This window comes from Lycorma delicatula, chromosome 12 (assembly GCF_047948215.1).
Source record: "Lycorma delicatula isolate Av1 chromosome 12, ASM4794821v1, whole genome shotgun sequence".
Lineage (NCBI taxonomy): Eukaryota > Metazoa > Arthropoda > Insecta > Hemiptera > Fulgoridae > Lycorma > Lycorma delicatula.
Genome location: NC_134466.1, coordinates 26,235,788 through 26,250,513, shown reverse-complemented (window position 1 = coordinate 26,250,513; position 14,726 = coordinate 26,235,788). Strand labels below are relative to the sequence as shown.

The 14,726-nt window shown below is 30.1% G+C and overlaps 1 protein-coding gene across 50 annotated transcripts in view; it reads left to right on the top strand.

Annotated features, from left to right (window-relative positions):
- The window catches only part of LOC142333458 (uncharacterized), a 338,230-nt gene that overhangs the window by 226,634 nt on the left and 96,870 nt on the right, over nucleotides 1-14,726 (top strand). For 9 of the 50 annotated variants that reach the window (XM_075380652.1, XM_075380646.1, XM_075380650.1 and 6 more), the window contains exon 1: nucleotides 4,563-4,787. The exons of 34 other annotated variants lie outside the window; for them this stretch is intronic. In XM_075380652.1, the coding sequence (XP_075236767.1) occupies nucleotides 4,723-4,787 (65 nt within the window). In that variant the 5' untranslated portion in view covers nucleotides 4,563-4,722. Of the gene's footprint in view, nucleotides 1-4,561; nucleotides 4,788-14,726 lie in introns of those variants that run through there. 7 more of the 50 variants (XM_075380653.1, XM_075380626.1, XM_075380649.1 and 4 more) reach the window with 2 other exon arrangements.

The window sequence follows — 14,726 nt, the reverse complement described above, 5'->3', positions numbered from 1 at the left end:
TATAAAAAAAATATACTGAGTGTTTCTAAAATGGTGGGCTGGCTGTGTATTTTCGAATTCTAATTGTAAAAAAATAAACGTAAAATATCCTTAAGAAAAATGGCAATTTCTCCTTGCGTTTTTCCGCTGTTCGGCATTTTGTTATATTTATATCTCAAATTCGGATAGTCGAATCACATTAATATTTGGTAACCGTCTCTGGAATAACGTTTTAAAATTAGTGAAAAATCATTACTTATATAACTGCGATAATTACAAAATTGCGGCCATGATTATTTCTCCATTAATAAAATTTTATCTAAATGTATCTTATTTGTTAAACTATTAAGCCTTTTATTTTGCATAAAATGCCATTTATTTTTTTAAATCGGTTAACAAATAGTCGAGTTATGGCAAAAAATGATGTAATTTTGTGTCATAATTATTAGGTCTGTTATTGTGAGAAAATTATTATAAATTTCATACTAATTTACAATACTAGAATTAACAATTAATATTTAATCGAATTGAATGTGAAGTGGTGGACATGAAAACAGACACATAATTACAACATCAATTTTCTGCCATAACTCTGTTATTTGTTAACTGATTTAAAAAAATATATATATCATTTTATTCAAAATAAAAGGCTTAATATTTTAGTAATAACATCAAATTTTATAAAACTAATATTTATGGAGATGTAATGGATTGAAAATTAAAAATTGCCGCCGTTTTGTAATTTTCAAAGTTATTTAAGACTTGATTTTTTACTAATTTTAAAAATTTATTACCTAGACGCTTACCAAATAATAATGTGATTCTTTCAACCGAACTTGAAATAATAATTATTATATAAAAATAACAAAATGGCGGATAGTGGGAGAACGAAGGAGAAATTGCCATTTTTCCTAAAAAAAAGTATAGCCAACCCACCATTTTATAAATAATCTGAAGACATTTTTTTTGCTGTTTCCTTTACTGAGTAGACGCAAAGTGTACAATATACTATATCTTGGTAGAAGGATCACTTTTAATTGCTGCTTTTCACTACCGATCGCAATTTTTCTTATGGTTGTGAAGCATGTAAACAATTTTAAGTTGTTAGAAACAGTCGTAGAGTTATTCATTTAAGAATACTGATGTTCACACGCAGCCAGCCTCTGTGGAGAAAGGAATGCAGTTGACCATTATAGGACTGCATATATTCTGCATTTTGGTAGGCTAAGCAAGGCATACCGAAGGACAGCATTAAGTTTGGCTGAATGATGAAGACGACGGGAAAACCTTTTTACTTGTCACTTTTCATAGGACGTTTTTAGAAATGAATTTTATTTGATGTCAGGTATCTAAGATTTTTTGCACGTCGGTTCAAAATACACGAGATTCAATTACTACGGTCTACGTAGAGAGAAGACGTAATTTCTCTGTATATAATGAAGAACGAATCTTTTTTGGGGTTCCGATCGATGAAATTTTTTTATATGTGTTACATCCTCAAATTGTACAGGATCTAGATAAAAGTTATATAAATTGGCAGATTAGATTAATCAAATGTCTTTGACAATTTCGTAAAGTATTTTATTATATTTAAGAAAAAAAATGTTTTGAACGTTAAAAGATTCATAATATGTTGTCCTTAAAATTTTTCATAATTAATTAAAATCTGCGGTTTTTATTCTAAAACATGTTCCGAAAGATACAGAAATTGATATTTTTCTTTCGTGTTGTTTGTGATAGATAAGATGCTGCGTGGAATATAATACTGTTAGGGAGGCGCAGAGAATTAAAATCTCTTCATTAATATTACTTGTTCATTAGTTTTTTTTTTTTTTTTTTTTTTTTTTAAATTAGTTGAATATTTATTCTGAATTCTTCTTTTACTATGTGATATTAAATATAATTTTTGGTTACCTATAGTGACAAAAATTTGTCAATGTTTTTCTTCCCTTAATGCAGTTTTCGGCAATTAAATTTAGCGTGTAAATTACAAGCCCTAAAACATAATTCTTCTATTACCAGAAATAAATTACAAATTTTAAATCTATAAAACTAACTTCTAATATATAAAATTAAATACTTGCAATACTCAGAATGCTGAGGGAAAACTCAACGAGATCACAGGAAATGAATTTCCAAGAGGGATATATTATATCAGAATCATTGTAAGAACTGGTAATTTATTCTGATATACGCTAATTATTTTCTGGTTTATTGTAGCCAAGTAATTTTTCCTAGGCATTGAAAGAGCTGATATAACATTTAAAGAAGCATGTACTCTGTTAACGATTATGTTATTTATTTAAATATTCTTTGCGGAAAACTCATCCTGGAATTTCATGTCCGGTGGGAACACTGGCCTGCAAACCTTGGCGGCTAGAGCCGTTTCGGTGGCCGATATAGAATTTCCTCGATGAAATCTCCTTGTTCAAATAGAATAAAGTTGAAGAAAGCACAGCTCTTGCAGAACCGTTAGTAAAATTTTATTCAAATCACTCCTAACGGTATTAATTCTGTAAACGTTCTGATGGATCGGTAATTGCAAATCGGCCGAGCCATCTAACGAAGTTAGTTCGTTCCCGTGTAATTTTAATTTTATAAATTTATGCTTTTCTTAGTATATACCCCCAACTTATTAGTTCAGATAAGAATGAAGGTAGGGGATGTACTCTTGATTAGGACGGAGAAAGACATATACAGTCTCTAACTTATTTTATTTTCTAATCTCAGTTTAATTTAAATTAAATAATCAATAATTCATTTTCATTTGGTAAGGGTTCCTAACAGACTCTGGGTCAGAGCTCTAAAGTGACCCGGAGGGTGGTTGGCGGGGAGAAATTTCAATTATTCGGTTTTCGATAACTAAACCGATTGGCTAAGCCTATCTAAAAATAATTGTTGATAATGCAGCATACAAAAATTGGATTTACGCAATAAATTATTATATATCTTTTTTAGAGTTAGAGAGTTCACAAAACCGTTAAGGGCGTTTTAGTTATAATTTAATAAATAAGTCATATGTAAAAATAAGATTAAAAATTCATGTTCATAAAACACCATCACCCCAGTAAAAGAATTACCGATATAAATTTTTATTTCATATTTATGAGATAATTTCTGTGAATTTATTTAGTTATTTATTCCAATAATAATTTTTTTATAAAATGAAATAGTTTTTTTTATTAAAATTCGTGATATTTTTTCTGTTGAATTATAACTTTAAATTTTAAATAGAGAACTTGTTTGAGAATTTTGACGCTTAAAAAATTTGTTATAAGTTTTAACTTGTCTTGCTTCTATTTAATAACTACAACGATTGAAATAGCTATTTGAAAGCCGTGAAACTCAGCATAAATAAAGATTATTTTAAGCTTATCTGAAAAAAAATATATTTATATTTATAAGATATCAATATTTCTAATTGTATTTTATATTATATAATTACAACTAAAAAATTGAAAAAGAAAATTATTCTTATAAATTTTAAAAATATAAAATAATATTTTCCATTTTTATATAGGATGATTAGTTTATCTGGTGGTCCCGTAATGCGATTAATTTTTTTTTTAAATTGTGTTTCACGACAATATGAAATTTTCTTTTCAATTTTCGTCACCGTCGACGACTGTAATCTGAAGTACTTGTCAGTATAGTGTAATGTTATAATATATACCTTGTTCTCGTTTGGGTATTTGAATAGTATTTTCGAAAACTAAAGAAATTTGAAGTAAACTTAAGGTAAAATATTATGAATATTTCAAAGAACCTTTACTCATGCTATTTTTCTACGTTTGTTTTCTTATTTACATATAGATACAAATGTATCGTATTTGCTTTGATGTTATTAGTTTTTCCGCATAAATTTAGCTCTATTCATAAAAATAAAAACCCTTTTAAGAAAAAATAAAAACATTTATAAAATATTTCAAATAAACAAAAAAAAAACTTGTATTTATTCTAATTTATATTATTCTTAAAAAAATTTTTTATTTATTTATTTTTTTGTGAATTCTTTAAATTTGTCGTTTTTTTGTCTTTCTGTTTACACTTCGAGAATTACGGTCAGGTATTACTTCAGAAGTTGAATGAGGATGATATATATGAGTGTAAATAAAGTGTAGTCTTGTACGGTCTCAGGTGGACCATTTCGGAGATGTGTAGTTAATTGAAACCCGATCACCAAAGAACACCGGTATTTACGATCTAGTATTCAAATCCGTATAAAAATAACTGCCTTTACTAGGATTTGAACGTTGGAACTCTCGATTTCGAAATCAACTGATTTACGAAGACGCCTTCACCGGTAGACCAACCCGGTGGATTTGTAGAAACCTATCTAGTTTTGAAAAATGTTTATTTATTTTTTAATTTAAAGATCGGAGACGAGGCAGATAGAAAAATTCTACAGTAAAGAATATATTTGCCTCCACCTTACATTTTTTAAAATTTTTAATTTATTTAAAACACGTATTGAAAAATAAAGTTAATATACGTTGCATGAAGTAGGGTGGGGGTATGCTGTGCCAAGTGTATCTCTTCTATTCGTAAGCTTCATATTCAATCGAATGACGTCAAAGTATAAGAATATATATATATATATATATATTTATATATAAGAGCATTAACAGCGTATATATTGAGTATTGGAGTTAGCAGTATCGATCTATCCTGTATTCTGAATAGATAAGGTTATAAAATTTATACAATTATTCATATTCTACGAAAAAGTTAACAGTTTTGAAGATGCGAATCACAATCTACGTTATGAGCTTTTTTATCTGTGCGGTGAAAGCTTATTATGAAAGAAAGTAAGTACTTTAAAGATCTGTGTATTTGTGTGTGCGTTTAGAATTATTGAACTGGAAATATTCTTATAGTATAAGAAGTATTTAAAAATTGCCTTAAAAAAATTTAAATTTAAATACCTGGCCTGTGTATTTTGGTTAATCGGAAAGGAAGGGATACTTCCCTAAAACAGAATACTCAAGATTTATCAAAAATATTCTTTTGGTCTGAATGTAGTTTGAAATAGGATAGTCTTAATAGATATAATACTTTCTTTCTTTTTCCTGTTTAGCCTACGGTAACTACCGTTTAGATAATTCTTCAGAGGATGAATGAGGATGATATGTATGAGTGTAAATGAAATGTAGTCTTGTACATTCTCAGTTCGACCGTTCCTGAGATGTTTGGTTAATTGTAACCCAGCCACCAAAGAACACCGGTATCCACGATCTAGTATTCAAATCCACGTAAAAATAACTGGCTTTGCTAGGACTTGAACGCTGTAACTCTCGACTTCCAAATCAGCTGATTTGGGAAGAAAAAGATTTAATACTACAACGGTTTAAAATCACATATGAAAAAAGTTTAAAAGAAAGAAATTAAAAAAAAAAATTAATTTAAAAGCAATACAAACTTATTAAAAAAAAGTACTTTTTGAATTCTAATTTAAATTTTGACTATTATTTAAGTTTGCACCAGTAATTAATTTTTTGGTATTTATTATTTATTCGGCGCACTCTTTAAAGAAACAAAAACAAAATTTAAAGAAGAATTATAAAATTATTTTTAATAAAAAAGACATTTGCAAAAAAAAACACTTTTTTTAATTATTACTTATTTGAAACCTGTCTAATTTAATTTAAGTGTGTTATTCTATTTACATCTATTATTTACTTTTTATTTAAAATTCGGGTAGGTCTGTAAAAGTTAAACAAGCGTCCTTCGCATGAATCTGATAAGAAATAATTTTTACATTTTCGGCTGTTTGAATAACAGATGGAAAATAATTTTTTCTGTAAAAAACCTATTCGCTTCTTTTTTTACTTCTATGCGAATACAAAATTTCAGGAATGATGGTTACAAAAATTTATGTGCATATATATTTGTGTGTTGGCGCTATTTCAATTAATGTTTCATATACAGTTTAATCTACTATAATTATATTATCATAATCTATAACTATGATGCTATATTAGGAGAATTTAAATCGGCGTATGAAAAATGCCATGCCTGAGCTGGATTTTACTTCAGTTTTTTTTTTTTTACGAATAAAAAAAAATGTCGTCGGAAATGCAGATAGAAAATAACATAACTGAAGACTGTTCCATATAAACCATTATTTTTCCTTACAAAATAAGGTTTTTGTTAACATTTCTTCTCTTTTACTTGAGTCTGATTCATCAAACCAGTCAAATGAATGAAGACAAAAAATAAAAAATAAATTTTAATCTTTTCTTTAATCAAATTTTTTCAATTCAAATACCCGAAGTTTGATAATTTATGGAATTTTTCAGTTTGAAGGTTATTTATTTACATTAAAAAATTTAAAAAGCATTATTAGGATAGGAAAAATAGTCGTTAAATATATGGTCAGTATAAGGAATTGTAAAATTTTTTGACAGTCTTTCAAAGAAGAGTCGTTCATCCACGATTTATATATTATGAATCGGTACTCAGTTTCTGTATTTTATGTTAAAATATATATTTTTGAACAAAAATATATTTCTGTTATTATATTTTCTGTCAGGGAAACAGTAAATGAAATTTAAACGAGTAAGTCTGTCAAACAGAAAACATTTTTATTATGTTAATTTTTATAACAACACTTTTTGTGTGTAACCCATCCTCTGTAGAGCCAAATTTCACGAATAAATCAGTACAACGTTGAAACGTTTTTAAAAAGATTAGAGCAGTTTTAACTAAAAAACTTTTACGCCCTTGAAAAAGTTATTATTAATTAACGCTGACGTTAATTTTTAAGATTATCTTCTGACTCGCCTGTACTCGGTTCTGAATCACCATGGAATAATGTAAAAAAAAACTGTTGTGCGGAATTCCACGCACCTACTCGTATTATCTCTCCTGATATACGTCCGAAATATTGTAAAATCTCTGCTGCGTACTATTAATTAATGCTTCATATTTAAATAATGAGGGAATTTTCATTACTGACGTTATCATAACGTAAAATTTATTTGATATTTAAGATACAAGGTCTCGCAACAAAAGAATTGAAAAGATATTCCGAAATATAAAACTGATATTCAGTATGTAATTATTATGTTCACAATATATTATTATGTTGCAATGAATCATACTAATCACAAACAATAACTTACATATTTATCATAAATTAGCTTGTATAGCCGGCGTTGCTCGGGTTCATAATTTCTTCTAAGCCCTTACAATTCTTTTTTAGAAAAATTGTCAGTAACTTAAAGTAAATTGTCATCGAACATAAATCTCTTTGTATTTCTTCTTTTTGTATTTTTTTTTTTTTGTCTTAAACCATCTGACTGGTTTGATGCAGCTCTCCAAGATTCCCTATCCATGCCAATCGTTTCATCTCGTCTAACAATCTCCCTAACAATTTATTTTACATATTCCAAACGTTGCCTGCTGGCAAAAGTTTTCCTATGTACTTGTCCGTCTAATAATAAAGCGACTATTCCAGGATACCGTAAGATGTTGCTTATAAGTCTGCCTATTCTTTTAACTATATTTTTCCAAATGCTTCTTTTTTCATCAATTTGCCGCAACACCTCTTCCATTGTCACTTTATCCATCCGTCTGATTTTTAACATTCTGCTGAACATCCTAGTCAGACTCCCTTTTGCATTACGGTTTCATTCTTATATTCTCCGATTATTAATCTTGCAGTTTGGTTCTTGTAAATGTTAGCAATTGTTCTTCTATCTCCGTAGTTAAACCCTAATGTTTTTTAAAATGCTGAACATTTTATTTCAGTCTCTGTTATCGAATGCCTTTTCTAAGTCTAGATGCAAAGTATGTTGGTTTTTTCTTTAATCTTCCTTCTACTATTAGTCTGAGCTCTAAAATTGCTTCCCTTGTCCGTATACTTTTCCTGAAATCAAATTGGTCTTCTCCTAATACTTTTTCTACTCTCCTTTCAATTCTTCCGTACAGAATTCTAGTTAAGATTTTTGATACTTGAGTAGTTAAGGTAATTGTTCTGTATTCTTCACATTTATCTGCTTCTGCTTTCTTTAGTATCATAACTATAACACTCTTTTTAAAGTCTTTCGGAGCTTCCCCTTTTTCGTAAATGTTACACACCAGTTTGTGTAATCTATCTATCGCTTCCTCACTTGAACTCCGCTGAAATTCTGCAGATATTGCGTCTATTCCAGGATCCTTTCTATCATTCAAATCTTGTAATACTTTCTTAAATTCCGATCTCAGTGTTGTATCTTTTTTCCATCCTGTTCGACTTATAACCCTTCAAAATATTCCCCCACTTGTTGGCAACTCCTTTCGTTTTATAAATCGGTGTACCGTTTTGTTTAACACATTATTAGATTTTAAGTTATGTACCACACCTTTTTGTAAATAACATTTCAAAACTAGCCTGTTTATTATTACCTTACATAGTGTGGTTAGAATAAAAACGCGAGGAGTTTGAAAATAAAACATGTGTTTTGGACATTCGAATAAAATACAGTATAATAACTATGCAACTACTCAAATTTGTACAAATGTATTATATACATGCAGCTATATTAATATGTAAAATTTAATTTTTAATTTGATTTAATTTTAATTTAATTTAATTAATCAGCAAAGTTTAGATCAGCTTTGCCTGAAGACGGAGATTCAAATCGGTCCTCAAATTCAGTTTCTCGCGAAGTGATATCTTATGCCTGCATTTCTTGTAAACGATGTTCCCGTTTGTCCGCAGATTCAGCCGCCTTCGATACGTTCCTTCATATTCTGAAGCCGTTGCTGTCATTCGTCTGCTCGCAAAACCTTTGATTTCTTGGCTTCCGTTTATATTTAACCGTTATATTTACGTATCCTTTTAAACCCGTTCACTACGGCAATGTTTATACACTTCTCAATAATATTTTACATTTTACATAACACTGAGTGATTCTGAATTCATTCAATATCAAGAAATGAAGTTTTACACTTCGCCTTCGATCTTAACCTATGCACTTTTATGTGCTACTACACACACCCGTTTTATATTGATGAAGAACTTTCGAGATCTTCTTTGTAGTAGGAATGTGCGGAATATTCTACAAACATTTCGAAAATTCCGTATTTTTTAACAGTTCCAGTTAAAAAAAGTGCTATAACGTAAAATAATGTAGAATACTCCAAAATTTTGTATAAACGTTTAGAATATTTTACAAATTTCCAAAATGTGATAGTGTTCGAAAATAATAGTAATAATGTAACAGTGTTCCCTTTCCTAATAAGTCCGTCAGCTGTTGCGGTACGGACGTCTAACAAACAAACATACATACGTACAATGACTTTCTTTTATTATATTTGTTACATGAGACAACAATATGAATAATACATACTTAACCCAATTTACATACATTTAATGTCAAATTAATAAAAGATAAATAAAAACAATAACAAAAAATAGTTTATACTACTTATATTTATGTAATTATTCCCATTATTTTATGCATCATTTAAAATAAATTATCTAATTTTTAAAGACCCCATAGTAAAATAACTCAATTTGTTTACACGATCAATATTCTTCAACAGCAATTATGTTCTATGTTTTGGTACTTATCTTTATGCTCACATATGTAACATAATAAGTGTATATTCCTTGATAGTCGGTACAGTGGACGTTCTAATAAAAACGTTTACCAAGTTTTGAGGAAACTATAACTTGCATATTGTACAATTATCAATATACTCACATTTATTTAGGGTATTATTCAAATATAATCTAGAAATTTGTTTTTCGATATCTTTAACTGGATTATTAACCTGTGTATTTAAATACCACTTATAAAAAAATATGGACTGTGCAGGGCATTGTGACGATTGTCTATAATTCGAATTACGAATTGTTCAGAGTCTAGTAATTTGTGGTGATTATTAAAATCCTCTAACATCCTTCCCTTTTCTGTGGCTAACATTTGTTCTCCGTTCCGATTTGCTTGCATTTAATATCTTCTGATTTGATTGTAACATCGTAAGAGTACATTACCACGTCGGTTTTCCTGCATCATCTGCCGTAGCATAGACAGTCTGCGAATTGATATTTTAATTAACAACTATAACAATCTTTTGCATTTGGGATTTCTTAAATGCTGTACTTCCAATTCCGTTCCAATATAACGGTTATGAGTAGATTTTTCCTATTGAAATAGAGCGTTCGGAATTCTATATTTTGCTTTATGTAAGTATTCAAAACGTAAAGGTGCCCTGATTTTAGATGCGTATAAAAAAAAACTGACTCCACCTTCAAATTAAAATCTTATTTTTCTTTAACCAGGATTGTGATTTAGCTCTAAACATAACGTATAGTTGCATAAATTAATGTTTCACTTACCAACAATTTTAAAAGTATATATCCGAGTACTTTCGGAGCCGTTTCTCCATCATCAAGAAATAAAATTGTGCGTCAATAAGACTGTAACGTCATGTTTGTAAGAGGTTTGCGACTTTTATGAAATTGAGTTAATATTAAATGAAATGTTACCAACCTATTAATTGTTATATAATTTGTTTATAAAGTATATCATTATCGAATCTGACCAGTTCATTCATCAATTTATTGTTATTCAAATATATATAACATTTTTCTAATAGTCTGGTTTCTTGACGACCGACTATTATGAACGTAATAATTTTACTTTAAATACACATTTGAACTTGAATTAATATATTTTGGGAAATTCCTGACGATGTAGGAACGGCTTCGAAAGTACTCTGGTATATACTTTAAAATTGTTGGTAACTTAAACATTAATTTATACAATTGTATTAATACTAACGGTGGCAAATGTTTAGTTAAATAACCTAAAATAGTCGCCGTTCCAAACATGGCTTTTTTAATCACATAATCAACATTCTTATGAGTCATTCCTAATGATAAAAAAAGTACTTTTAAGTATCTTTATTTGTCAAGTCTTTCAATTTCTCGATTTTTATAGGTTTCATTTGTTTAGATTTCCCTCCCTGTCAAAAAATAATTGCCTTCGTCTTCACAGTATTCACTTACAATTATTATTAATATAAAAGCACTGTGCTAATATTGTCACTTAAATGTGTTTCAATTTTTATGAGTTAGAAAGGATGACAAGATTATCTGCAAATAACAAAATATTAATCAAATTTGCCTGATTTATTCTTACTTCTCTAACAATATTCTGTTCAAAAAATTACGCTTATGTTATGTAAATAATGGAAATAACAAGGTTGAAATATAGCCGCCCTGAAAAATGCCTTTTTTAGCTGAATTTCATCGCTATTTAAGGTTTTTTTGATTTAGAATAATCAATCTTTTTTTAAATATTTACCATTTTGTAATTTGCACCGATGCTGGATAATTTTTAAAATAACTTATTCTTATTTCCGGTATCAAATGCGCTTTTAAAATTAAACAAATACAGCGATTAACTTTTTTGTCATTCACCTAAGTTTAATATTAATCAGGGGACTAAGAAGCAAAATATTATCGATGCATTTTTCATCATATACAAAAACACTCTGCTTCTACGGCAAAATTTTCCTGTTTTCCACCACCGTGTCTGTCTCCTAATTAGAACAAATGTAAAGTACTTGACAATAGTTTTTATTAAGAGCGATCCCTCTCTAGTTAATAGATCGGTTTTATCTCTTACCTTGATCACCTGATCTAGAAAAATCTGATTTTGACACCGCATGACTTCCTTTGTACGCTTATTAAATTACATATACACATTTTTTTCTGCAATTCGTTTGAACGTATTTCACTTGAAACTGAGATACGATCCTCCAATTCTTTAATAAAATGAAAAGTAACATAATTGCTGAAATATTACTTTTTATTATTAACAAATATTTATACAATTATTAATTCAACAATCTTACATGAAATATTAGAATATAGTAAAAGTCCCTGTATTACTGATATTACTAGATCAGTATTATTCGTATCTTCGTGAGTTACCGATTAACAAACGTTTCAGATTTCTGATGTGTCGTATAAATAATTGTTAATAATAATTAAACTATTCCGATTAGTGAACTACTGTATACTGGTTGCAAATGTTAATTTCGACCTTACTGTGTAAAATATTCCGTTTTTATTATTGGATTGTTTGATGAATAATGACAAATGAAAATGAAAGATAACGTGAAAAAATAAATCTCAAATAAACGACAGGAAGATGACTATGAAGAAGAAACCGTTAAGAACAAGTGAAGAATAAACAAATTAAGAAAAGATGATAAATATAAAGAGGAAGAACGTTAAGACAAGGAAAGAAAAAAAAGATTAAGGGAGGATGATGAATATAAAGTGAGAAAAAATTTGAAAACAATGAATACGTGAACACAAATTAAGATCGGAAGTATTATATCAAACCAAAGATCGATTAAATGATTTGCAACAAAAACAAATGAACGAAATGATGATTAACTCCGACTTAAGGGGAATATTGTCTGACAATATCAGAGGAGTCATGAACTGAAAGATAAGAATCTTTTCCAGTTTATTAAAGTTCGGGCATGTGTGCCTCTGTATGTGTGTGTGTGTTCTTATGAATGTGTATTTTTCATTCACTCTGTAGTTAACTTTAATGTAAAATTAAACAGAATTTAAAATAGAAAATCTAAAAATAATACGATTCTAAATTATAATTTTCAATTAATATTAAATTACCAAATGTTTCACCAAATCTATTATATACAAACATATGTAATAATGTCTATTAAATTACATACACACACTTTTAAAAGTCCCCGAAGGGGAGTCTTATTCTTTAAGACTTTGGGAGTTGGCGTCCCCACGGGCCTAGCCTCTGCAGCTTTTCTTCCCACTACACACTTAGCTGCAGAATACTTTTCACTATACACGTATGCTACACCAGGTACACTACATGAATTACAACATATACATTTACTCGACTACACAACAACATCCAACACAGTTTTCTCTTTCACTTACACTTGATGGTGTTGTGACATCGTACGAAATGCAACCGTAACCCAAGGTGGGAACTATCGTGCCGATGGGTGAATGGCTCTACGTAGTGAGTCTCGAACGAGTCCTCTGGGCACCAAAGCAAATCCAGTTGTATTTAGCTCTAGCTCCAGTACGCTTGCGCTCTGCTGGAGTGGTCTATTGTATCGCCGGTTCTCGTGGGACCAAAATTTCAGTTCCTACAACCAATTCTATGATGGTTGGTGGTCCATCTGAAAAAAACCACCAATTTAAGTCTGGTGAAAAGGCCTCGGTCAGCTTCGTCTGACGAGGATATTTTGCTACAGCCAATGAAGATGGTGTTAGGTGCAAGAATGTCCGCTTTGTTGTTGTTAAGAATAATCAGCAGGGTGGCTCCCTTCAAAAGGTGAGATCTTTCTTGATTAGTAAATGCATCACAGGATGTATTGGTTCTCCGAAGAACATTAAAAAATTACGTGATGGGACAATTCTGGTGGAGACATATAACGACGAGCAGAGTCGGTCTTTGTTACGTCTGACCAATATGGGCGGCATAATCGTAAGTACGGCATGCCACAAGACGCTAAATACCAGCCGAGGAGTGATTTTTTGTCGTGACCTTCTAGAAACGAATTTGAGGGAAATTGCTGATGAACTTAGTACTCAGGGTGTTGTAGAGGTGAAACGTATGATGAACGGCAGAACGGAACGGAAGAACCGACGCCGTCCCTTATACTGACGTTCGGTCTTCCTGTTCCTACAGAGAGGATTAGAGTGGGTTACCTCTCTGTTCGGGTACGCCGTTCATTCCCAACCCACGGCGGTGTTTCAGGTGCCAAAGGTACGGTCACACTACAACATCTTGCTCGAGGTCGGAGATCTGTGCTCGATGTGCTACCGAAGACCACAGTGACGCTAACTGCGAGGAAAGAGAAAGGTGCGAACTGCAATTGTTCGGAAGGAACAAAGGAAGTAAAAACACGCAGCCGATTACAGTATTAAACAAATTTTGGACATATTTTTCCCAATTCACCGGCATAATATTATAAATTTCACAGGATATTTGTTTTGTATGTAGGGCCTTACCTCGTTTGCACCTTACAAGCACACTTTGAAATTCCTCTACCTTAATTAATTTTTAAAATATTAACTAGTTAATATAATCTGAAGCCAAGATGCTAACAGGTATATCGACTATTCAGCCGGTATTTTTTTCTGTATTTTTCGGGGGAAAATATTATAATTTTTGTACAATATTAAAATTAGTTACAGAATTACTTTATCGCACATTGTAAACGTGAAAGGTAAACAATTTTTTTAATGATTTAACTTTTAAAGAATGTTTTAATTACACACTTTTTTGTTTACAATTTAATTAATTAATAATAAAATAAACAAAAATTATCCTTCTTTCTGTTTGGCCATCTACGAATTACATATAACAATCCTTTTATAGGTTTTACTGTTCTCATTCTTCTTCGCAGTCTTAGATTCTCCGAAATACTTCATTAAAACTATCGCTGCTTTCTTCTCTTCTCTAAGTGGCCCGCTCCTTCTCTTCTATTACGATCTTAAAAACCTTCAAACTTTTATCTTTTTCTCTGAATTTCTACTGACAAAAATTGTTTGTTCTTTAATGTTCACCTCTACAGTATTCTTTATCATTTTCTCCATCCAGTGATTTTTATGGGTTTATATATATATAGAAGTAGTTCAAGATAGTTTTAGTTAGCTTTCCTCCATCCATTCTGTATAAGTGTAAGAAGTAGTTGAGCCTTCTTTTTCTCATTCCATCTTCCATTTTGTACATTCCTTCACT